The 27,768-nt window shown below is 33.8% G+C and overlaps 1 protein-coding gene across 13 annotated transcripts in view; it reads right to left on the reverse strand.

Moving 5' to 3' along the window:
• The window catches only part of DYNC1I2 (dynein cytoplasmic 1 intermediate chain 2), a 54,002-nt gene extending 29,764 nt beyond the window's left edge, over positions 1-24,238 (reverse strand). The window contains exons 1-7 of one of the 13 annotated variants that reach the window (XM_032408235.1): positions 23,709-23,874; positions 22,548-22,664; positions 20,244-20,361; positions 12,479-12,496; positions 11,692-11,782; positions 6,450-6,509; positions 4,169-4,284 (exon numbers count right to left, since the gene is read on the reverse strand). In XM_032408235.1, coding sequence (XP_032264126.1) covers positions 4,169-4,284; positions 6,450-6,509; positions 11,692-11,782; positions 12,479-12,496; positions 20,244-20,361; positions 22,548-22,655 — 511 coding nt within the window. In that variant the 5' untranslated portion in view covers positions 22,656-22,664; positions 23,709-23,874. Of the gene's footprint in view, positions 1-4,168; positions 4,285-6,449; positions 6,510-11,691; positions 11,837-12,478; positions 12,497-20,243; positions 20,362-22,547; positions 22,665-23,708; positions 23,928-23,956 lie in introns of those variants that run through there. The other 12 variants (XM_032408226.1, XM_032408217.1, XM_032408260.1 and 9 more) reach the window with 12 other exon arrangements.
• Positions 24,239-27,768: the final 3,530 nt, after the last annotated feature.

Consider the following 27,768-nt stretch of genomic DNA (forward strand, 5'->3'; position numbering starts at 1 on the left):
ATAATTGTCACAAATATCCTATTAGTTTCAGGTATACATCATAGAGATTTGGTATTTTTATACATGACAAAATGACCCTAACAATACGTCTAGTTATCTGTCACCACATAAAGTTATTGTAATATTATTGAATATATTCCTTATGCTGTACATTATATCCTCATGACTTATTTATTTTATAACTGGAAGTCTGTACCTCTTAATCCCCTTCACCACCCACCCCCAATCTCTGCCCCCCCTCTGGTAACAACCAACAGTTTGTTTCCTATATCTATGAATCTTGTTTCTGTTCTGCTTGGTTTTTTTTTGGTTGTTTTTTAGACTCTACATACAGGTGAAAACATACAGTATTTGTCTTTCTCTATCTGACTTATTTCACTTAGCATAATACCCTCTAGATCCATCCATGTTGTCACACATGGCAATATTTTATTCTTTTTATGGCTGAGTAATATTCCATCTCCTTTACCCATTCATCTATCTACAGACACTTAGGCTGCTTCCGTATCTTCAACTATTGGTCGAAGATTGTTTTCTTCAGATAAATATCCAGAAGTGGAATTGCTGGATTGTATGGTGATTCCATTTTAATTTTTTGAGGAACCTCCATACTCTTTTCTAGAGTGGCTGTGCCAATTTACATTCCCACTAACAGTGTACAAGGGTTCCCTTTTCTCTACATCATCACCAAATCTTGTTATTTTTGTCTTTTTGATACTACCCAATCTGACAGGTATGAGGTTAATATCTCACTATAGTTTTGACTTGCATGTCCCTGATGACTAATGATGTTGAGCATCTTTTCATGTGTCTATTGACCATCTGTAGGCCTTCTTTGGAAAGATATCTATTCAAATCCTCTGCCCATCTTTTAATTGGGTTGTTTTTTTGATATTGTCTAAGTTCTTCATATATTTTGGATATTAACCCCTTCTCAGGTGTATGATTTGCCAAGTTCTTCTCCCATTCAACAGATTGCCTTTTAGTTTGGTGGATGGTTTCGCAAAAGCTTTTTAGTTTAATGTAATCCCATCTGTTTATTTTAGCCTTTGGTGCCCTTGCCTGAGGAAACTGGTCTAAAAAAATATGTATGGCTAAGACCGATGTCAAAGAGCTTACTGCTTATGTTTTCTTCCAGGAGTTTTATGGTTTCAGGTCTTACATTGAAATCTTTAATCCATTTTGAATTTATTTTTGTATATGATGGAAGATAGTGGCCTAGTTTCATTCTCTGTATTTTCTAAATTCTCCATGATATACTACTCTAATAATTAGAAAAAAATTATTTTTAAAAAAAGGAATTCTTCACTTAAACTGAATAGGATAGGCATTACCCCAAATAGCTTCAGAATGCTTTACATTTCAAACAATCCAAAATGCATTGCATAAGTATGATGGAATAACTAAAAATAAATCTCCAAGTTATTAGATGAAGAAAATCAGCCTAATATACTTTTTAAATGAGTCACTGTGCCCTCATTTTGGCTATTTTGCTCACTTTTTTGAGTTAACATATATAATAATGTAGCTTCAGAAAGACAGACATTAAAATACCTGAATATACTGATTAATAAAATATTATTTTCCAGAAATTATGGAATCCTGCAGTATTCTCCATACTGTTAATTCAACACTTCATCTTTCCTTTTTTTCGTTTAAGTTGCTTATGTCTCATGATTACCATCAGTGGCTTTTTTTCTAGTAAGATGAGGATTTTCCTCCTGTGAAAGCTATTTTACCAATCAATGGAGCAAGTAGGAATGAAAAAAATGTATCCACAGAAATGAACATTCACATGATCAAGTAAAAAAAAAAAAAAAAGAACCTGGATAAAAATGTTACCCTGATTTCCTCAAATTTTTTGAAGTGTAATAGTATGTATGATAATGTCAACTCTTTTTGGGGAACAAGATGAAAGTGAACAGAAAAGTTTAAGGTATTTATTTCACTTCCATCCTTAATGGACAGGGAAAGGAGAGTTGTTAAAAAGTACATAGATTGTAAATAGGTATAATCCTAATTTCTTTTGAGGTATATATAAACATGAAAATTTAAAGATTTTCTTTGGTAACAGCTAAAGGTTTCAAGGATTCTTTTGGGGGTGCGGGAGGGACAGAGAGAGAGAGGGAGAGAGAATCTTAACCAGACTCCATGCTGGGACATGGGCTCGATCGCACAACCCTGAGATCATGACTTGAGCCAAAATCAAGAGTTGGATGCTTAACTAACTGAGCCACCCAGGCGCTCCAAGGATTTTTTTTTCTCCTTTTTGCTTACCTGTATTTTCTGGGCTTTCTGAAATGAATATTGTTTTTGATTCTCCTTAATGGAGAAAGGTGGTAATGAAACTCAAATTTTAAAAATAAATTAATTTAAATATTTGATAAACAAAGTTTTAATGTTTGATATTCCATAATTAAACAGGAATAAATTTTCCTGGCCAAAGAGGAAAAACATTCCTTATGCACAGACTGCTGAAAGGAATTTTTATTATTGGACCACAGTGCAAAATATCAACAACTCTAAAATCCATAGCTCATTTGGTGATAAACGTTGACATAACCAGAGGTAAAGCTATTTATAATCATTATTTATCTTACTTAGTTTGAATATTCATATCTTCTGCTGCTAAAGTATTAATGCCCAAGTTGCTGCTGGAGTGTTTACTTACAGTACATAGACTTTACTAGTAACTTTTCTAAAATCTGACAAATTCTGAATTCAAATACATACGTGGCTTCAAAGGTTTCAGGTAAGGAACTATGGACCTGTATTAGGGCTATTATGTAAATCTCTTTTATGTGTGACATAAATTTATTAGCCTAACTGGAAAAAACAAGAACTATCATATTAACTTTATGCTTGAATCATTATCTGATGAGATTTTAAAAATTAGTCCCCGGGGCACCTGGGTGGCTCAGTCGGTTAGGCTTCTGCCTTCAGCATAGGTCATGATCCCAGGGTCCTGGGATCGAGCCCCACATTGGGCTCCTTGCTCAGTTGAGGAGTGTGCTTCTCCCTTTCCCTCTCCCTTTGCCCCTCTCTCCAATGGTGCTCTCTCTCTCTCAAATAAATAAATAAAATCTTAAGAAAAAAAATTAAAATAAAATAAAAATAAAAATTAGTCCCCAATGTAAAAATGGTAACTCCTGGTTTAAGAATCAAAAGACCTGGGGTGCCTGGGTGGCTCAGTCGTTAAGCATCTTCCTTCAGCTCAGGTCATGATCTCAAGGTCCTGGGATCGAGCCCCGCATCGGGCTCCCTGCTCAGCGGGAAGCCTGCTTCTCCTTCTCTCCCACTCCCCCTGCTTGTGTTCCCTCTCTTGCTGTGTCTCTCTCTGTCAAATAAATAAATAAAATCTTAAAAAAAAAAAAAATTAAAAGACTCCTGGGGCGCCTGGGTGGCTCAGTCAGTTAAGTGGCCAACTCTTGATTTCAGCTCAGGTTATGATCTCAGGGTCCTGGGATCAAGCCTCACGTCAGGGTCTGCACTCAGCAGGGAAACTGCTTGAGGATTCTCTCTCTCCCTTGCCCTAGGCCCCTGCTCCTCCTCTCTCTCTCTCTAAAATAAATAAATAAATCTTAAAAAAAAAAAAAGAATAAAAAGACTCGACATCCAATATAATGTCTGTGTATACATCTCTCTATTACACACAAATTAAAGGCTGCTTATGAAATCAACATAATAGAGCCCTTAGATCATAAAAGCAAAAGTTTTAGAATTAGGTCTAGATGTGTTCATTAATATGGATAACAACGACAGCATATCAGAATATCATATGCTCTAAAGAAAATAATTTACATGGTTTCATTTACTGTGTGATACATTCTTTTAGGAAGGATTGTGCTCAGTGACAGAGAAATAGATCATTCCTAAGCTTTTCTGATTCTAAAGCATCACATATCAATGACAAAATGAAGATTAAAAATTTAAGCTTATGTCAACAAAATTAAAAACCATATATACAGTTTATACTTTTATTAACTTCTAAAAGAAAAAGGTTTAAAACTCTAAGAAACAAATACATCAATACAGAAACCTTAAAGCATTAGTTTTAGGATGTTTCCCTTAGAATATATGCCAAAAAACAAAAAAGAAAGATAAAAAAAAGAATCTATTTATTCAATATGGGAATTTAATGATCATCATATTAAGGATAGATATTCACCTTCTTTGGGTTGAGCCATAACTGGAGTCTGAGTTTCCTTTGTATATGTGACGATTTCTCGAGGAGGAAAGTCAACTTGTGTAATTTTAGCCATTCCAAGTTTAATAGGTCCTCGTCTAAATAAAGTGAAGACAAATGTTTTTAAATACAACAAATGAGACATTTTAACTACATCAAACCATGTTTTTTGGAAAATTAAGAATTAAACATTGTGTATCCAACATTGTAATTTAAATCCCTGTTTTATTCAAGAAATTTTAGATGAACAATGAATTGGCTTTATTTTAACAAAAGAATTTAGAAGATAGCAAAAACAAAAGATATTTCTGAATCATTCAAGATGTTTGTTTTTCACTTTAAAAAGGCAAATAATTTAGTTTCTTAGAGCAAATGTGTGGGTAATAATAGACTAGGAGGATAGGAATTTCAGAGTGGACTACTAAATATGGTTGGTTATGAGAACACTTCTTAGAAGGGATATTGATTCCAAACTTTTTTGAAGAGGCAGATACATGGATCTCAGACCACGTTTAGTTTCCTTCACCATTAGGAGACTTAAACTTTAAGAATGAAAAATAAGTTTCTGTTGAAAACCTTTTTTCTACTTATACTTTGCAGAAATTGAGAATCATACAGTCAATTTAGATTTTAAAATGAAATATTTAAACTTTTAAATCTCTAATCTCTGCATGGTCAGTACTGTCCTTGATTCATATACAGACAAACTACAATGCAGATATTCTACACCTGGATTAAAGCAACAGATATTTTGAATACAATAAAACTATTAAAGTCACTTCTGTTTTAAATAGAGGGAATACATTCTTTTTTGACAAACAGAAGAAAAGAATTATAGCTGAGGAAAATGGATCAAAAGAAAAATATCTTTTATTAGATATATGGAGGATCTTTTCTTGATTTATTAGATATCTAAATGCTCAATCAAATAATACAGTATGCTTCCAAGCTCCCAAAGAAGTTCTCAATTATAAGACTGTCTTAAAAGGATATCTAATAAAAGCATTGCTGTAACTTTAGAATATCAAGCAGGATACCTGAAATATATACATATATGTAATAATAACTATTTTCTTATAAAACATTTTCAAAATCCTATACAAAAAAGTATAATAAAATTAGTACACTAAATGGGTTAGTTTTCTCTAAGGTCCCAAATGTGGGCTATAATAAATTTTAATGTGTTTTCCACTTTAGGAATATCTTAGCTTTAAAGAGAAAAAAAGGTGCATAATCAAAGAATTAAATGGGAAAACTTAAGCAGATTTGAAGTAATCTCGTATTCTAAGAATAAAATTTAAAATAAGAAACACTGTATTCTGAATTTTAAGATACAAACTACTTAAAAAGTAAATCACTCACATATCTGGGAAAAAAAGGCCAAGCCAAGAACATTAAGAATAAGTTACTAACTTGGCTGCATATAGGGTCTAATTAGACAAAAATCACATTAGAACAAACAAACAAAATACTCTAAGATTTAGGGGTAGAAGGGTAGGGAAGTAATATCTCACTTATCTAAAAGCCACTTTTCCTGAGAATAAAGAAGCAACTAGGGGTGGGGGGAGTCTCAGGGCAGCCAACAGAGAAGCTTCCCGTTAATGTACAAGAAGCTCATATACTTTTCTTATGTGCCCTAATTTAAGGCTTATTTACTCTTACTTTAGACATAATTCCAAAAGGTGTTGGTCACATGATTTAGAAGGTACAAATTACCAAATTACTATCTGAGTAAGGCACAATGGCAGCAACAAACATAATTTGCATTGGAGACTAGAAAAAATAAATGAGTGAATAAATGAATTAAAGAATAAATCAATAGCAATCTGGGGCCATAGTGTAGATGACCAACAGCTCTGTTCCTCTTAAAAACCTTAGAAATCATCAGGAAATTTTAATATAGGAAAATAAATTAATATTTATATCAAGTAACCCAGAAAAGGTTCAATTTTATGTAGAATACGTATCAGAAAAAGTCTGGGAAGTTTGTAATACAGCTTAGAAAATTTCACATCAAAAATACAGACATAATCAAAGGACTCTGGACACTTAAATGGGTAAACTCAGGGAACCTAGAAAATCAGATACATAAAATATTTCTTTCACTAATGATAGAGGATAAATGAGGTGTCACAGTAAAATATTAACTCTTTTGCTTTTCCTAACTGTATAATGTACATTAGAAACTTAAATAAAATTAGGACAATTTCACAAAGAATCAAATTAATTATAAAAGAGGGAAGGTAAAAAATCTATTCAATACCCCAAATCGGAATCTGAGTGAAGCTGAAGAACTGATGGATCTGTATCCCAATGCAGCGTCCTAAACGGTTGTAGGACAACCATGAAGCATTAGCAAAAAAGGCCATAAGTTAGTCAAGCAAATACATTCTATGAATAGGTAAAGCTAAAATACTGTTCACAATTAAAAACCGCATGTTCTGGTTAGTAGAAAAAAACCCCAGGTATCATTCAATGCTCTCGTGCATGTCATAAGCAGAAGGTGATTAAAGATGCAAACATACAACCCAGATTAGTTAAGAACAGTATTTTCAGATTACAGGAAACTAATATTGCCTAATAATGGACAAGAACAGCCAAAGCATCCGACAACCCAAATAATATATTATTTTTGGATAACAAGCTAGGCTATAAAAATAGCTAAAATTTTAATTTTCTTAATTAAAAAAGCATTATTAAAAACATCTTAGGTTAACATATTATAATCTTGCCCAAAGCACTAAATGTGTGCAGTAAATTGTCATATTGGTAAAGGAAACGAATCAACACATAAGCCTTTTGGTAAGAAAACCAAAGACTATTCCACTGGGATTCAAAAAAGCTAAAGTTTCCAAAATGTGACCCCTATGTAATTTATGGGTTAAGCACTGCCTTGGGCTTACATGTCATCTGCTTTAGAAAACAACTAAAGATTTCTGTCTCTAGGAAAAAATAAATTTTCCCAGGAAAAATATTTTATGTTCAAAGGACTTAACTAAATTAACTAAACTTCTAGAGAGTATCAATTCTAAATAAATATTTGGTTGTGTTTTAGCCTTGCCTACTGGGTAAATAACTTACATAGGATCTTTTCCACTTAAGCCAAATCTTGTATGACTAGAACAAAAGGTACTTTATCACATGGGCATGCTTACAAGGTAGCAGTATATAAGATAATTATGTACAGTACTGTATGATACTCATAGTTTCTATTAAAAAGTTAAGCACAATATATTCAGTACTACTATTTTTGGTTATATATATACTCACTTACATAAGTCATAACAAACAACTAAAACAGCTACAATATTTAAATACAACAAATGATTTCTATATTTTACCTGTCTATACAATTTATCAATAAAAACACTCAGATGAATTGAACTAGACAAATTCTTCATATTAAAAATATAAAGAAACACTTGGGGATTTAAACACGATTGTGTGTATGCAAAGAAAAGGTCACTCTGAAGATCTACTTTGTACTAAGCAATGAACAGCAACAAACTTAGGCTTTGTTAAATCAGAAGGGGTTCTATTGGGTGCTCTCCAACTAATGTTCTGTCCCCAGCCTTTACATTATATGAGAGGTATAGCTGTTATCAGTGACCTACAGCTCCTTGTTGAGGATGTCATTTAAGCCTAAAATTAAGCAGGGGCTCCTGGGTGGCTCAGTTGTTAAGCGTCTGCCTTCAGCTCAGGTCATGATCGCAGGGTTCCTGGGATCGGGCCCGTATCGGGCTCCCTGCTTGGCAGGAAGCCTGCTTCTCCCTTTCCCACTCCCCCTGTTTGTGTTCCCCCTCTCGCTGTCTCTCTCTTACTGTCAAATAAATAAATAAATAAATAAAATCTTAAAAAAAAAATTAAGCAAAACTCTACCTAAAAATATAGCCAGTACTGAAAATACACTGCACAACATACAGAATCATGTTTATTAAAGGCATCAGCAGACACATAAAGTAAAATTCCAATATAATCCAAAAGCCTGAGAGATAAACTGATCAAGAATGGAAAAAGGAAGAAACATGGATTACCCAATTGAGAAACTGTCAGCTAAACTGTAGAGATAACAGAAATGACTGAGAAAGAGAACTAGAAACTTAATGAAATTCAACTCCAAATCTGCAGAGTTAGAGAGATATCACTTTTCACAGCCTTTGAACATTTACTCATAAATTACAACCAGGCCCAATAGAAATTTTTGGCATTCAGATATGTCTTGATACCATATTTGGTAATGTCTAATATATCTTTTCCTACTCCTTGAGTGTACTAATCTTGGACTGTCTTGCCCAGTTAACAGAGTTGAGTGTGTAGGTTCATACATCCCACACATCTTCATGTATTTTCCTGTGATATTTCTTCATATTCTCTTCATTCTTTCATTACCAACATGCCTGCTCAATTCAAGTTCATTCAGTTTCATTCTCAGATCTTAGTATACTTTTCAAAAGCCATATATTTAGAAATGCTATTATTTCACTGCCAATAGCACCAATTAATCAACCAGATTAATTATCTCTCTACTATGCAATCTGGAGATGATGTAGTAGAACTCATAGTTTTTACTCTTGTATGTATACATATATACACAAAAAAGAACATATGCAGCCTTCTTGAAAATTAATGATTAAAACCAAGTCTGTGCTCTCAAAGGAGACAATGTATGTAGTAAGATTAAAAAGATACAAGGTCATCTCATTCAAAAAGAGGAGTATTTTTTGCTCTCCTGTTAAACTGAGAAGAAACTAAATTTTACATTCATTCTCTAATAAGAACAAACCCCTGAAGATATTTAAGTACCTGTTTTCTTGTTTTATAACTTATCATTAAAAATTTATACTTTAAACTTAAACAAACACAAGTTAGCTTGGAACTTTTCAGTACAGTGAATAGTATCTTTAAATTAATGATGTAATCACTAGAATATAAGTTCCATGAAGACAAGGACCATGAATATTTCATTTTCTGTGGTAATCTATATAGTATTTAACATTAAATTGGCAATTTGATGAATATGTGTTCTACATACAAATAAATATTTTTCTTAACAGTATTTACTCCCTGTACCAATTCACAATATTTCAATGGGTCTCTAATAAACTCTAGGTTTCCCAATGAAACTCAGAAGGACATGTTCTAATTCACATTAATTTCAAAAACCAGGTAGATGGGAGTGCCTGGATGGCTGAGTTGGTTGGGCATCCAACTATTGGTTTTGGCTCAGGTCATGATCTCAGGTGTCATGGGATCAAGCCTCATGACAGGGCTCTGCACTCCAGTGGGGAGTCTGCTTCAGTTTCTCTCCCTCTGACCCTTCCCCCCCACTTGCACTCCCTCTCTCCCTCTCTCTCTCTCTCAAATAAATAATCTTCAAAAAAAGAACAAAGTCAAGTAGATGTTACATAGTTTTGAAAGCAAACTTGCTAATGCAACATTTAAAATAATCTTTCTACTACTCAAAATCAAGAACACAGAGTTCAGAATGAACACAGTACAATATCTACATAAAAGTAATTTATAATACAAATAAATTTAATAAATATAATAATTCTTTGTTTGGGTAAATATTTGTACTACAGTAAAGCTGTAGAAGGGGAAAAAAAGCCTTCTCTTGAAAGCACCACTAGCTTATTAGCAGAGGAATATTAACATATTTGTACAAAAATAGAGAAGCATGAAGTATGAAACAAATTTAGTCTTAAAAATGAGTTCAGACTAAATAAATTTAGCCTTTAATCTAGAATATATACTATTTTATAAGGTACTATTATTTCTAAAAAAAAAGTTTTGATTTTTCTTAAATGATGGTTTTATTATTTACTTCCAATGACAGTACAGCTTAGATTTGCAATTTTGGTTCTATTTATAAAACAGTTTTGGAAAACACATCTCAAATCCAAACTGGTGAGACTTTTTTGTCTTCTAATTGTTAATGATAACCTGATTATGCAGGAATTGATTAAAATATCGAGTTTATTATATAGCTTCCTTGCTTTTTTCTTGCCTGTCTTTTAGATACTCATTACTTATTTATAACTTCAATCAGAGGAACTTAGGCACAAAGAAGATGAGACTTCTCAAGTTTATTTCTTATTAAGAGGTATGTTAAGATATTAAGGTATGTTAAGATATTTTTCTGAGGAGGACATTTAACTTCCTGCCCAAAATAAGGATTCTGAATAAAGACTTTAACTATGTTTAATCTCATTTCAGCTGACACAAGGAGTCAAACAGTATGACGCTGTTTTTAAAAGACTTGCTGTTATTGTGTGTGTGTGTGTGTGTGTGACAAAGAGGAATAAGTAAAAGTACTTTCCCCAAGACAATCTTTGGAGAGAGGCTGAAATCTTACTGAACTTTTGGAAAGCAAGTCCCAACATGTGTACAGGATCCTAAAACAAATATGAAATATAGTTTTACAAGGAAGACATGAGTATGGGAAAACTAGGCAGAAAACATTTTTTTTAAGTGAGGTATAATTAACATATAACACTATATTACTTTCAGGTGTACAAAGTAATGATTTGATATTTATATATACTGTGAAAAGATCACCACAATTCCAGTTAACATGTGTCAGCATATACAGTTAACAAACATATTTTTTTCTTGTGATAAGAACTTTTAAGATCTACTCTCTCAGCAATCTTCAAATATGCAATATAGTATTATCAACTGTAGTCGCCATGCTGTACACATTACATCCCCATGACTTACTTATTTTATAACTAGAAGTTTGTACCTTCTGAAACTCTTCACCCATTTTGACCATTTCCTATCCCCCACCTCTGGCAACCACCAATCTGTTCTCTGTATCTATGAGCTTGGATTTCTTTGGGTTTTGGGGTATTTTTTTTTTACATTCCACACATAAGTGACATAATTCAGTATTTGTCTTTCTCTGACTTATTTCATTTAGCATAATGCCCTCAAGACAGTAAACATTCCTGTTTCCTTAGCAGTTATCTCTATTTGATATTTTATGCACTATTATTTTCTATTTTAATTAGAACTAGTGACTCAATAGAACACAATTGAAGTGCTTACCTGAATTGTTTAGATTTTCAATTACTGAATGGACAATTAAGCACAACAGAGGTTTTACATTATTTATAAACTATTTTATACTATATTTATACTATTTTATACTATCATACACTATTTACACACTACTTACATTGTTTATATTATATTATACATACAGAACATTTACACAATAACCTGTGAAGTATGCTTAAACAGAAAAAAATTAAATTAATCTCTTTATTTTAATATAAAATAATTAGTGTGAAATCAGTTAACTATTGAGTCTAAATTAATCAAGAGGGACAGTTAAAATACTATTAAAAAAATTCCCCCAATTTAAAACAAATAATTTCTATGCCACTTAGATTTCAAAATGTTAATTTTAACATAACTATTTAGAGTTCCTCTAAAGCATCAACAGCATGTAGGCACTAAATACATTCTATCATTAAACTATTAAAAGAAATTTACTGTACCTAGATCCCACTGCGCCATCTCCAGAGTCTTGGCTACCAGCTTCACTTGGTGTGCTCACAGATTTGGAGGATGGAGACATAGGAGGAGGGACTAAATAGTGAAATAGACAGGTATCCGCTGTTACTACACGGAGAGGTTGCTCAGCTTATGACGTTTCAAAAGTAATTTAACATGAAGTAATTAACAAAAAAGAAAAAATGGCAAACCAAAAAACAAAAATACATGAATGAAAATGAATAGTAGAAAAAAGAGGAGAAAGACAAAGTTAACAATGCATGCTGAAGACTCATGCAATTTCTCTGGCAAAATGCATTTGGGTTTTATATTTAAAAAAAAGCAAGATTATGAAAGGATGCATCTTCATCCCAGCCAACACCAAATATGGGTACTTATTTTCAAAGGAGAGCATTCCTTCCCCCCACCTTTCTAACTTCTCACTTTTAAGATCACCAGATTATAAATATTACTTGTCAAAAATCAAAACTCTGAAATATCCTTCAAGTCATTTACCCTTGGTTTTCTTAGATTTATTTTAAAATGTTAATTTTTGTCTAACAATTTTTATTTCAGAAATTAATGCCTTAAATGATTTCATTTTCCCCTTGGCCAATTTAGAGAAAATGACCACAGCTAAAGGAATGGCTCCTTTAAAATGTCCATTAGTTTCCAGCAATTTGGGTGAAAAATGCAAACAGGCCATAAAACAGCATGCCTTCTAGACATGATGCATAACATAAAATGATGCATGCAACTTAAACAAGGCAAGACTTATGATAACTTCCTTACCCCAGTATTCAGAAAAAACTGAAGTGTACAGACAAAGATACAGACACCCAAAATATTCTTAATCCCTTCTTATAGAAAAATACACATTTTTCATAGTATATAAAACAAACAGCAAATGCTTTCCCCTAAATCATCACTCTTAACATTATATATCAACAGTTGAACGTGCACATTTCATGCTATTACATTTGTAAAACATTTTGATTACCATTGCAGGAGTATAGGAGGATCATCACTGCCATCTTCTGGTTAAATTTTACCATAAATGTCCCCAATCCCAAGTATCTTTGTAAAATAATTTTTCAGTATATAATATTAAGTAACTAACACATTTTATGTTGAGCTGCACGCCCTTCTTTTAATAGTCTACTGAAAAGAAGGTAAGTTCCTAATTATAAATGAACTAATCTAAAGAACTATGTATTTAATTAAAAATCTATGGTTTGGGGATAGTCACATTCATTGAACCCTTAAAATTATATTTAAATGTTTATACATGATACAATAAAAAAGGTAGGTTTGCTAATCTAACAAAATGTACAAGTATAGTATGATGAGTTACATCTTTTGCCTTTTCTTTTTTCTTGGTAATGTAAACTCTACATTCAACGTGAGGCGTGAACTCACAACCCCGAGTCACATGCTGTACTGACTGAGCTAGCCAGGTGCCCCATGATGAATTACATCTTAAACATAGGTACAAAACTAATCATCCTTATTTTTCCAATGGCAAATTCTATTGGCAACCAATAGTAAGATTAGAAGAAAAAAAATCATAACTAGAATGTTTCCTGAGATACAGTGAGTAATTCTTGCTTAAGTTCCAAAGGACTATAAAAACTTAATTGAATGTTTCTAATTTTGTGACTACATCTCTCAGAAACAATGATAAAACCAGATCACCTTCACATAGTTCACAGATGGATGGCACTGTGCTAGGTGCTGCGTGTACAACTCAAAGTAGCTAATTATGATTTGTATCTAAAATAAAAGAACATTAATGTCCCCTAACTTCCTTTAGGCTATATTCCTCATCTTTTTGTCTGTTTCTCAATGTGAGGCTTTCCCTAGACTAAGTCCCAACTGATGCAAAAATAAATAGTATCTTACTTGGTTAAAACTACTTTATAAAAAAATGTTACCTCAAATTCTTTATGGAAACAGATTAAACAGTAATTATATGTACATAAATACACTAACCTAGCCAATAAAAGTGTCAGAAATAAAAGTTCCCAAGATAAAAAATAAATTACAGGGGTGATGCTACTAAATTATCATAGTTTGTCAGTCAGAAGCAAGGTTAATCACCATGGCATCACATTTGTAATTCAATAAAAATCTCCATCCCAGAACTGTATCATTTCTCACAAAAGATAGTTTTCAAGCCAGTTTAGAGAAAGGACTCATTAAAGACTCAAAGTTATTATCTGGCTAACCCACTTCATCTTGCAATAATAAATAATGTATACTACAGAAGAGACAAACCTAGAAAAAGAAAATTACCATTATTGAAAAAGGAGTAATATTAACAGAAAAAAAGGGAATGGTAGTATTGTTTGGTCACTACCATATTTCAACCTAATTAGTCTAGAAAAATCAAAGATTACCGTAATTGCACAATAAGGCAATGCCACCATACTCCCAGATTCAACAAACAAGCCCAAGAACAAACAGCATGCATTCAGGGAGATTAAAAAAACCTCTGCACTCAAGAGTCTCAAATCTCAAAAAGACTCAATTTTAGAATTCATTTGTAAAGATGATTTTAGAGTCCAAACAGCTGTGAAAATAACAAAAGCCACTACTAATTAGCTTTTGCCAAGTATCTTCAGATATAATCAGCTTAATAAGAACAGTGATTCAATCACATTACTTTTATTCCAGTTATATATATATAAAAATATATATCATTTTATATATTTTATATCTATAAAATAGCCTAAAACAAGGCTTTAAAAGGCACAAAATAAAAGATTTAACGTTAACACATGTGAATATTTGAACGAATTTAAACTTATTAGAAGTTTAGAGAAGATACTTATTTCCTTCTTTGAGAATGAGACGAGAAACATGGAGTAAAGTGAAAAATCTACACCATGGCATTCACTGATCACGTAAGTAATATTGAAAAGACTGTGACTCTTTAATTATCTAGAACAAAAACCCAATCAAGAAGGCCTTTCCTGCCAGCTTAGATCTTGGCCTTCCAAGGATATAAAATCAACATTGCTGCCTTTTGGCCTGCAAAGGAACACCTAGAATATTTTTAAACCAGAAAGCACCTAGGAATCCACCTAGATTTATGATTAGAATTAAGTTTGAGTTGACCACTCAGAACTTCACATAAACGTCTTAGAGATGAAGGATAATGCACAGCCCAATTATTTTTCAAGTAGAAGAAAGCCTCTGGCAAGAAGGGGCTTTTGCCAGGAAGAAGAACCTAGAAAAGGTGAACAGCCAAGGAAAGTGAATGTAGGGAGTAGAAGCTGGTAGAGACAGTAAAATGGAAGGAGTGAGCTTCTGAGCTAACCCAAAGTTGTAAAGCCTCCTCTAGCTAATCTAGGATACTTAATACTCAAACATAGCCCGCACTACAATAATGCCCCCTTGTGGATACTCTTAGCCTGGAATAATAACATTTAAATAACTTTCTCGTAACTTCCTCTTTTTGTCCTGAAAGGTACTGCTTTAAACCTTAACTCTCTTAAATATTAATTTCTCCCCTTCGATGGCCTCTTTCTCCTGATAATGAAGTTTAAATATCCTCCACTAATCTCTAAATGTTTCGTTTCCTTTATTCTCTTCAATGTAATTCAGAGCATCAGATACATTTTTTAAAAGAAATTAATAAATAAAAATAAAATTCTGTGGTATTAAAATACTATAATGAACAATTTGTTAAAATTAGGCTAAACTTGAAGAAATGACTTGGTGCATGGGAAGCATTCATTCCATCTAAAAATCAGATTTACCTGTTATAAGATAAATAAGTACTAGGTATATAACATACATGAAGACTATAGTTAACACTGTTATATGATACATACAAAAATTGTTAAAAGTTGTCATCAGAAGAAGAAATTTTTTTTCCTGCTTAGTATACTGTAAGATGATGAATGTTAACTGAACCTATTGTATTTATTTTACAATATACGTAAATCAAAACATCATACAACATACCTTAAACTTACATAGTGATATATGTCAATTATTTCTCAATAAAACTGGGAAAAAATGAGATTTAAGGTATTCAAAAGTTACAAGGAGTGTGAGGGAAATAAATGAAGCAATACTCATTTTTGACTAGCAAAGTCCTTTTGTTTTTTCCTAGTAAAAGAAAATCCAGATAATAAACCATCATACTAATCAATGTTCTGTGCCCTACTGATACAGACTCAGGCTACAGAGTACTTGACAGTGTCTGTTTTCATCTCTTTACAAGATGTTCAAAACAGTAGTTATACATACAAAAGAGATTCACTTTATTTTTTTCAATCATCAATGCTTAAGAACTCCACATTGGATATAACATGTCTTGAAAGTTGTACCTAAATTTAACTTTCTTAAGACTGGCCACTTAGTCTAAAAAAAAAAGCCATGCTTCTTTTATGAAATGTTCAAATGTTCAAATTTCAATTTCCACTATGTTTTTTTCTGAAATTTAAACAATCAGATTTTGTTTTTGCTTTTAAAGCAGATGGCTTTTATTTGGCCTTACAAGGTAGAAAGACATACGACCTAATAATAATTGAACAAACATTTAAGTGTCTAGTCTGTGCTGGACACCAGGGATAAAAATGTGCTTTTCTCTGCTCTCAAGGATCTCTGACAAAAAGCAGTCAATTACCAAATAAATAAGAATCTACCAATGATGAGAAGCTAAAAGAGATTTTATTAGCTATATCTTTTTTAAAAAACATTATTTTCAGAATCAAAAAAAGAAAAAAGTCTGTTTTAGGAAAAGAAGAGATTGATGTTTTTAATAAATCCTCTTGAATAGTCTAGCAGTATTTTTACACTTCTATAATTTAAAAATATTTACTAAAAACATTCTGTAGTGAAAAGAAAAACAAGTATCCATCCTGGGTCATGATATAAAATGTATTTTTTATTTTGGGTTACTGTCAAGAAAGTTTGGTAGACACTGCCTTCAACTGTATCCTGTATTCTTCAAGCCTAATTTAAAAAAAAAATACTGGAAAGATCTTTAGGAATCTGTCAGGGAATAGAAGAAGGTGAAAACCACACAACCCCTTTAATATGGCTACTATAACCACTATATCTATTATAATTGCCAGACAAGATATAATAAAAGGAAAAAAATTATAGGCATGATTCTCTTATGAGTATAGATGAAGAACTCCTAAACAAAATACTTGCAAATGAATTCAGCAATGCATAAGAAAAAAATCATCTCATAACTAAATTGTTTATTCCAGAATGTAAGATGCTTTTACATTAGAAAAGCTATCATTATAAATCATCAAATTAATACATTAAAAGAAAAAAAAGCATATGATCATCTCAAAATATGAAGAGACCTATGAATTTGTTGCAAATATTCTGGCAGTTTTAAAGAATGTCCAAATTCTTTGTGAATTCCAATCAACAGAAGAATGTAGTGGAACTGATGACTCCCAAGAGTAAGTCATAAAAATAATAGCTTTTTCCCAGCTGTCTTTATCTTTGGATCGCTCACTCTGAAGAACCTGACATTCTGCAAGGATACTCCAGCAGTTCTGTGGAGTGGCCCATGTGGATAGGAACTCAGGCCTTCCACCAACAACAGCCAACACCAACTTGCCAGCTATGTGAGTGAGGCACCTTGAAAGCAAATCCTAGCAGCAGGCAAGCCTTCAGATGACTGCAGCTCTGACTGACATCTTCACTTCAATGCCATGAGACACCCTGAGCCACAACCACTCAGCTAAGCCACTACCAAATTCCTGATAGGCAGAAACTATGAGAGATAATAAATATTTATTATTGTTTTAAAAAAATCAAACCAATACAAAAATAAATAGAAAACTTAAATAGACTATAACCTTAAAAAGAGACTTGAAATGGTGAATAACCTCCATTCTCAACTATCCCCTAGAAAAAAAAAGTTGTAATCCCAGGCAGTTTTACAGTTGAATTCTACCAAGTTTTAAAGAAACAGGTAACATCTACTCTTTACAAGCTGTTCTACAAAATATCAAAAGGGAAAGCTGTCTAATTTATTTTAAAATTATAACCATTATGGCCAATGAATATGGACCGTACAAGAAAATTACATAGAATACAAAGCCATAGTAATTGAAACTGTGGTTTAATAATATAGAATCAAACAAATTAGATAACAGTGAAAATACAGAGCCCAGAAATGTCATGAATATATGGAAACTGTATGACAAAGTTGGCATCAGTATCAGTGAGGGAAAGGATGGACTATTTAATAAACAGTACTGAGAAAATTAGCTAACTATATGGAGAAAAACTAGACTGGATCCCTACTTTATGCTATATTCAAAAATATAACCCAAATGTCTAAAGGTGAAGGCTGAAACTATAAAGCCTAACAGAAAAAATGTAGGAAAATATAATATTGTGTCTTCAAAGAAAGGATTTCTTAAAAGAAAAAAAAAAAAAGACCAAAAAGCACAAAAAAGGGTTATAATTGGCAGGCCTGACTATTATCAAAATGAAGGATTTGAACATATTAAAATGAAGAATTAGGTTCAATGAAAGATACTATATAACAGGTAATAGACTGGGAGAAGGTTTTTTTTTTTAAAAACTAAAACAAAGAAGTCCTCCTCTAAAATATACAAGGAATCCTACAGCAAGATAAAAAACTCTTAATTGTAAATGGGCTACAGATATGAATATGCAATTCATAGAAGAGAAAATAATAGATATTTGAGAAATGGTCAACCTCACTGTAAACAGATAAATTTATATTAAAACATTTTGGTATACCACTTTATACCCATCAAGTTGGCAAAAATTGGAAAGCTGGAGAAAATCAGGTGATGATGTGGATATGGTAAAATAGTTACTTTCTCATCACTGGCATTGAGAGGGTAAACTTGTAGTCATTCTTGAGAGTGGTACATAGAATCTAATAAATGTAAGTAAGCTTATACACAGTAACACAGCAAGTCAATTCTTAGGCATACACCCCAGAGAAACTCTTCCACAGTTCTCAAAGGGAAAGTATATATTCTTTGCAGTGATGATTGTGATAGCAAAGAGATGTAAGCAATCTAAATGCCTATCATTTGGGGAACAGATAAGTAAAATATGGTATATAATGGAATATTATGCATCAGTCAAAAATAAATAACTAGATCTGTATTCAGCAACATGGGCAGGTCTCAAATGCTGCTTGACAAAAAGATACAAACAGAATGATACATATAACACAATGTCGTTTATGTGTATAAAACGTATATGCACACATATATATATGAAACCCTGAAATACGTAAACACATGTAGGACAGATCAAAAGGACATATGTTAAAAATGCAAGAACGGTACTTAATGCAAGACTGGGAAATGGAATGGAATTGGAGATGGGGAATGAGGGAGAAACATACACACTCACACCCACCCCCCTCCGAAGAACAGTCTTTCAAGACTCGATAATGGAGGAGGGCCATGGACTCAGAAATATGAACATGTGAATTCAGTGAAACTGAAATCCTAAAAATAGAAAAGGAAAAAAAATTCCTATTGGAGGAAAACAAAGCCAATGACAGAAAAACTGATCAAAGACTATACAACTAATAAGCAACTTAGTTTAGTTACTATTTTATTAACAATACTGTTCTGATGCATTTACTTTTAAAATTGTAATATGAATGTAAACTTATTAAATAAAGACATATAAATATATTTGAATCTTCAAATTCTACCATTAGGGAAAAGGCAAATGAGGTGAAAGAAATAACAATGAAGCAGACCATGAGAGTAACCAGCTTTTTCATCTTGAAACCTTTTTAGAAATATCAGCTCTAGAAAAAGTCATGTTGTAGTTCACAACAGGCAAACAGCAGTTGCTACTTCTGGTATTTGTCCCCTGAACCAGATGGAATTAGCCTAAATGACACAGGCCATGTCAAATTAAAATACTATGTAACAACATCCAGGTCAGAATTATTTTAAGCAAGTGTTTAATGCTTTCTGACATGTAACTAGACTGTCTTCAGTACCTCTACTATTTCAGCTTTTTGGTTTAGTACTGTTATCAAAATGAATGGCCCAAAAAAGAACAAGTCAAATTGCTGTCAAAATAGGCTACCAATATTATTTCCGTTATTAGCAGTGAGAGCAGAAGGCTATTTTTTCCTTCCACTCCTATACCTTTGAAACTAATATACTTCTAGAACTTTGATTCATTATACCTCTCCTTAACCTATAGAAAAAAATATAGAGTTAAGATCAGGAATCAGTCATCTTTGAGCTAAATACAGTATGGCACAGAAAACTTGCTCAACAAATGTTGAAATAAATTACTGATTTAACAAGAAAAGTCAATTGGTTGTTCAGTGTATGTTAATAAGTACACATAATCTTGCAGCTCTCTTAAACAAACAAAATAACCATGTATTGGCACATGTGAAAAAAGATAATTCTAAGTATAAGATTAATCATTTTTAAGAGACACAAATAAGAAAAATATGCAAAATATATTAAAGTCAACACATTCATCTCAGATATGTCTGAGCTGAATAGCATCTATTCTTGGCTCTTATAAATGGATATATTCTTATCCTTACCAATGGGGGATTCTGGAGTTAGCCCCATGCTTTGAAGCAATGCTTCAGCTTCTCTTCTTTTTTTTTCAAGATCTGATTCTTCTTGCACAGGCGCAACTGCTTCCTTCTTCTGATCAGTCTATTTTTAAAGTTAAAAATTTAAATTTACGTAGGATATGAAACATTTCTGCTTGCCAAAAAAGTGTACTTTAAATAATGTGTGCTAACACTGTTTACTCTGGGGGGGGGTGACTTAGTTTTGAACACACATTATACTCACTAAATGAAAACCATTCTCAATAGAGTGCTAGTAAGTAATCTCCAAATGATATGTAATCAAGGAGTTCCCACAAAAGTTCTTCCTAATAGATAAATTCAAAAAGTATAGTCAACTTCTATTTATCTACAGTATGAAATTGCTATCCACAGTTAGGAATTGTGGAAACCTCCCCCAGTCGCACAAAAGCTTAGATGTAAGTATCACAACACTATAAAAAAATTATTTAACAGGTAACAAATTTTAAGTAAATGGACAATGTGATTTGTTGAAAATCAAGTATGAATACCTCAAACTTCTGTATGAAGTCTTCATTGTATTTTGCAGTTTTATGTAGAGGATGTTTGTCAAAAATTCATCTGGAGAAAGGTTTTTATTTTTGTTTTTAAATTATAGGTCTTACTTTTATGATAATAAAAACATGGTTGAATTTGGTAAAGTTAAAATTCACTTTCGCACAACACAAAACATTTGTTATCAAAATTATTGCCAGCTTTTATTTCAGTCACCTATAGTTTTAGCAAAATCTCCCAGGTAAACTAGATAAGCCTCAATAACCTCAGATCATCCAAAACATCACAAATGAAATTTAAGCCTTCAAAGAAAAAGTTTTATATATACAAAATAGGCTCAGATGCCCTGTTTTGCCTAGACAACTATTACTCACACAATTACCTGTAGTGAATTTTGTCAATCATAATATTCTATGATACCATTTAAAAAAAAGTCATCTGTGAACTTCATCAAAATAGCCAAACAGGCTATATTATCAAGTTGACACTTTACCTGTATTATATAGCAATGTATTAGTAGACTCATTATTTAATACTATTAAATTATCTCTTCTAATGTTTTATAACTTTTAAATTAGCTGTAAATCATGTAGTAGATATCCCTAGGCTATTTATGCCACTTACGGCCATCCTTAGAAAACAAAAATCAAACATGCTCTCAGTACTGAAGGGTTTAAGGCTATAGATACTACTTTGGAATGGCTCTGCCTATCAGACTCATGTTTCTGTCAGTTAACTTTTAATCAAACAGCTAACTTAAACCTCCAACGGTCTTACAATAATGTATCACAGAAAGGTTCAGAATAAATTAGAAAATTCTTCAAAGGCCTTTACAGCATCATAGCAATGCTGTACAAAAATTGTACTTTCAATTTTTCTTTTTTTTTTAATTAACATATAATGTATTATTTGTTTCAGGGGTACAGGTCTGTGATTCAATTTTTTCTGATTTTTCTTTTCCCTTAAGAGATTTCTAGAAGTCTCTAGCAAATAGAAACCTCGGTACTAATGTAACACTTAGGAAACATTATCTTACACTGACCATTTAAAACATATCTGTGGTAAAAGTATACAAATCTGTCCAAATAGTTGGGGAAAATGTACATATCAATACAGGAACAAGTAAAATATCTCCAGCTCAGGGTCAATGTATATTTGCCATACATGATGAAATGGTGGTGTGAAAAATCAGAAGACATACCTATCTGGTCTATCTTTAAGGTAATATCAAACCTACTGCTTGGCAAAAATATTTCAAGGAAAATATTTCATGATGAAAGAGATAAATTCCCTAATCACTTAAATAATCTATTATATATTTCTCTTTTCTATTATTTATTCTGACAAACTGTTAGCAGTGTAGGCTAGCAAAACATTCAGATAAGTAAATTCAAATTCCAAACTAAGTTATAATATATATGCCGTTTTATGAGCTATTACAAGGCAGATGTCCCTTACTTTATATAATAAACATATGCCTAGAAGAGAAATATGTAAATTGAAATTTTATAAACCAAATCCTCAAAATGCATCATCTATATGAAATATTTTTATTCAATAACAAAAATATTTTAATTTATCAATTTTGTCATTTTCACATACCTGGTTTCTTTAAAGTAAAATTCACCTACAGTGCTGTATTTGCAGTCACAACTGCTGGATTTTTAACTATTCTGAAAGTATTACATAAAGGTATAAGTATTTGATATTAAACCCAATTATTTTACATTGTTTACTTAAAAAAATAAAACATACTTCCTTTTTCTTCCTTTCTTCTTCTTTTCTCTTCTTTTCCTCTCTAATTTGGGCCAACCGCTGCTTCTTTCGTTCCAACTCTGCCTTTAATTCACTTTTGTCTGACATGTTTGTGACCTTAAAAAACATATAATCATTTACAATCATCAGTAGGTTGGTAAAAGTAGCGCTCTTTTAAAAAAAATTAGTCTTCAAGAAGAGAATTATCTCAAGAGGCCGGTAGTTCACTGCTATCGAAAGACAACATATAAACTCTACTTTTTAAATATGGAAGCATAATATATTACTAAGACTTGAATAACATTATAAAGAAATGTATATAAATATTCAGAGTTGAACAAAGTAGCTAGCACACAGTAAGCTCTTTAATGTTCACATGCCCAGATTTAACACAATGTCTCTGACTCTTAAAACAGAGGACATGGGTTGGCATTAAAGAGCTCTTAGGCTATATGACATAGATCAAATCTATTACCAGAGTTTTGCATTCATCCCTAGAAATTTGATTAAAAAAATATGCGCTCAGACAAAATTCCCGTAAATGATGTGTAATAGTAATAATATTCAGGACAAGCAAAACACAAAATTTACCATCATTAACTATCAACTATATTTAAAGTAAGTATACTTTTAGTCAAAGCCCAACAGCAAAGTCTGACCGGCTCATCCTCCCAGGCCGGAAGCTCCGTGACTGACAAGTTCACTTTCTCAAAACTACAAGGAAGAGAAAGCCTCTGTCATTTTATGCTACAGCCTCCACGTTCGGGTACTTTCCGACATACACGGGGAGGGAAGACGCTGTCAACGCCATGTAGGAATGACTTTTATTTATAAAATGGAGCAAGGCGAAAAAGAGGCACTTTTCCTCTGAGGTCACCACTAAGAGGGCGCGGTCCAGGATAGGACGTCTGGGAGAGGGGGGCCACAGGGCGCCGAGTAAGCCTCGAGGCTCCGCGGGCCATCCTCGGGTGGGTCAAGAAGGGGAGCGAGTGGTCTCGTCTCCCCCGGCTTTCCTGAATCACCGCACCCGGCTCTCCCCGCCTCTCCCCTTCAGGAGCCGGGCCGGGCAGCGCTGTCAGCACAAACTGCCAAACCGCCCTTTGAGCCGGGACGTGAGGCACAGCAGGCACAAAAGCCTTGAGGGAAGCACAGTCAACCCACCTGTCAGCTGGCGTGATGGGAAAAAGAGTCCGCCCGCTTCCAACGTCCGGGTAACGTCCCTCTCCTTCACTCCCAACTCCCAAGAGTCGCCGCCACTAGCTCCGCGGCTTCGCGAAGCACACAAAGAGGGTTGGGCGGCGGCTACTACGGCGAGAGCTTAGGGACAAATAGCTTCACCAGAACGAGGTCGCTCCCGGAAAGAAGGGGTGGGGCCCCGCTGCGTGAATTGCCGCCCCTCCGTAACTTACCTGTGTAAAGTAGAAACCAAAAGATAAGACAAAGAACCCAGTCAGCCTAGGGGCCCGAAGTGTTTCCACTTTGCCAAAAACTGGAAGAATACGCCTGATGTCCTCCGGCTAGGTAAGCAACCACACCACCCTCGTCTTACAGAGTGACACGACCAGAGAGAACTACAATCCCCAGCTACAAGGGAAACCTGCGTGCCTCGAGCAATGCATTCTGGGAGTTATGGTCAATGGTAGTCGCAAAGTATGCTGGGACGTGTAGTGATTTCTAGGCTTGCGGTTTCCCACTTCAAGGCCATCTATCTTCAGTATTCCAAAGAGAAGCTTCCAGCACTCCCCTTTAACGTATTCTGGTCCGTTGGTCCCTGCTCACAATGTTGTATGTGTTATATATTAAGATCTTTGACTCAACATTGGCCGGATTTTAAGAAGGCTTATTTTCCAGTGGTGAACTTACGTATTACACTGCACGTGAAGAACATTTTTTTAGATATATACACCAGTTTTAGGAAAAAAATGCCTCATAGAGGTTTCATGTGGCATCTTAGGCAATAGCTAAAATATAAAACTAAATTTTGAAAATGTAGTGTAACCCATTCTGTCAGAAATGTGACCATTTGTCTTTAATTAGAAAAAGATTTGGAAGTCTTTACTCAATTTTTACTAGTAATCTCGTGCAGTTGTAAACTTGCTTAGCTGGAGTGTTACAGTTATGAAAATTAGCGATAAAAACTTTTTTTAAGTAGGCGTGGAGCCCAAAGCTGGACCTGAACTCCGCACCGTGAGATCAAGATCTGAGCTAAAGTCTAGAGTCAGGTGGTCCAACCAACTGAGCCACCCAGGCACCCCAGCAATAAAGACTTCTAATTACCCTATTTTCTCCTTAGTTTCATCATGTACACATGGAATATTTATTTAAGACTACAAATAAAATGATTACTATTGGAATAAATAAATTGATAAATAAATGTTTTTCAGCATTGCAAATAATTCTCCAGTACTTTGTTGCAGTGTGGTAGGTAGCATTTTGATTTTCTCTCAAGAATTTTTGAAAAGAGAATTTTACGCTATTGAAATCAATCATTTTATACTATTGAGACCAAGCAAGAATGATTTCCACAGTTGTTAGGTGTTTTAACATATAAAAAAGGAAAAGTTATTGGAATATGAATTTACCAGAAATTTATGGGTCAATACACATTTTAAATTTTCTTATTTAAATAAAGCATTATTTGGAAATAATTAAAGCTAACACCAAAGCAATGTCTTTCTTATAGTCTAGAGTGACATTGCCCAAATCTAGGATTAACCTTTAGGATTCAAATTCTAAGTCCTTAGGCCTGTGCCTAGTCTTTTCCTTATCTTACCCTGCCTATATACAAGATAAATAACTCAGAAATAAATTTGAGAAAGAAAATTCTTTCAATTTCAAGACTTTTCCCCATAACCTAAAATTTCAAAGAGCCCCATAACTGTACTCCTTGTTTTTATTATGTTATGTTAATCAGCATACACTGTACTCCTTTTTGTTTTCTTTCTTCTTTTGTAATATTTAGTTTTCATTTATTAATTTGAAAATTTGTTATTGATTGCCTACCACGTGCCAGGAATGGTACTGGGTGCTGTATGTAAGAGCTAAAATGCATATCCCTGTCAGGACACTCAGTTCAACTAAATATTACGATGAGATTCAGTAGAGAAGGGATGGAAACACTCTGGAAAAGAAAATTTTCAGAAGGAGGTGATTCCAGAGATCAATCTTTGATTTTGAAAGACTGAATAGTAGTTAACCAAGTAAAGAAGATGCGGAAAGTTGCCTTAGGAAGAGGAAGGAATGTGGCCAATGTATATAATATGAGAGCATGGACTACTGGAAAATCTGGAAATAATTCAAAACGGCTGTAGGCTAGGACAAGAACAGGGGAATGAAGTCACAAGCAGGGGCAAAGTCACATATCCCAGTTTAGAGTCCTGAAGATGATGTGAATCCACTAACAGATTTTAAATAGGAGGATGGTATGATAAGTTTAGCATATTACACATTGACCTTTCAAAGTGTTCTGACCTGAGCCGAAGGCAGTCACTTAACCAACTGAGCCACCCAGACGCCCCTCCTTTCAAAGTGTTCTGAAGAAAGTCCGATATGATGATATTTTTGGCCCTTAGACTCATTTCCTACCCTTCTTTGCCAACCTTTATGCCTCTGGGGAGTGACATCAGCTTCTTTGATGACTCCCTTGTAGTTGGGTTTGCCTAATGAAAGGCTTAAGCAAGGTTCTCAGAAGGCAGATGGAAGGTGAAATTTGACTTCTCTTCTCTACTTCTTCCCTCCTCTGATGTTATATCTCCAATAGTAGCTTCATTCCTTCCTGGCTACAGCTCTTGCAAGTGGCCCCTCCTCCATGACTCTACCTTTCACTGGGCTCTGGAAACTTTATTTTCTCCTTTTGTCTCTTTAGCATCCCCTCTGTAGCTAGTCTCCAAGTGCCTCATCAACTCCAATTTGCTCACTTACCTCTGTCAGCCCTTCTGTAACTGGTCCTTTCATCAAAGTATCTTTATTTGAACTCTGGGTGAACTCTGCTTCTTGCTGAGACCCTAATTGATACAGCTTGGTTGAAGGGATGGGAGATGGAGAGAAGAGGCAGGGTAGAGACTAGAAGCAGGGAATATAGTTGGAAGGCTTTTGGATGGAGCCAGAAACTACTTGTGTATGAGCCAATGCATTTACGGTGGGAATTAAGAAAAATAGACTGGAGAAATGTTAAGGTTTTAGAACAGTAAAGCAGGTTAGGTACCCCAGTTGGCCTTCCTCCTGAAAAGAATTAAAAATGCAGGATAAAATACCTTCCTTCTTGCTTTAATGAGCTGGCAAGAAAGTAAAGAGTACTTAGGACAAAAGAAGGTGGGAATCTAGACAGCATATGCCTAACTTGGTGAATTTTCATAGCTTGTAGGCAGGAGACCACAAGAGACAAAGCCCAAGGCCTACTCTAGACTGCTATTTCAAAAGGAAACCTCCAAATACATCCTTGATGTAAGAAATCTACCCCCACTCCTGAAGAAATGCCTAGCCACTTTGGCACTGATGGGATGGGAATGAGGAGGCAAATTTATGAGAATGTGCAATCACAGGTGGGCCCTCACATGGCTTTTCAACCTGAAATTTCAGTACCTGGATGGTTCATAAAAACATGGGCTGAAAATGTGATTTAAAGTTATCCAGACTTATCATGTACTCAGGTGCCTGGGAGAAGCAAACATGAATCTTTTTGGAGGGGCTCCTCTTATTCCAAGCTTTGAAGAATTCAACACTTTGAAGAATTCTACATAGATAAATTTCAAGAAATATGAGCTCAAATTCACAAAACACACAAAGAAAGGAGGCACCAAAAGCAAGAACCAACCAACCAAAACAACAGATACCAGAATAAGACCCACAAAGACTTCTGAAATTAGAATATCAGACACAGGATATAAAATGAATATGGTTAACTATTATAAAAGATAAAAGAACTAAAAATATGACTAAAACAGATTTTAAAAAGAACCAACTAGATCATCTGGAAATTAACAATATACTAACTAAAATAAAAGACTCAAGAGATGAGTTGAACATAGCTAAAGAGAGCAGTATTACCCTTATACCAAATCTTGGGCCCTGTACTTTGGAGTCAGCTCTGGCCTTTATCCAGCCCCAAGGAATCTGAATGGCTAAGGATATGGCCAGTCATATGAAATCTATATGCCCCCTTACAGATCATACTTCTGACATCAGGGACCCTGAAATTCCCACCTCAAATCATCCCAAGCCT

The sequence above is a fragment of the Phoca vitulina genome, unplaced genomic scaffold (assembly GCF_004348235.1).
Source record: "Phoca vitulina isolate PV1807 unplaced genomic scaffold, GSC_HSeal_1.0 scaffold1, whole genome shotgun sequence".
In the NCBI taxonomy this organism is placed as follows: domain Eukaryota; kingdom Metazoa; phylum Chordata; class Mammalia; order Carnivora; family Phocidae; genus Phoca; species Phoca vitulina.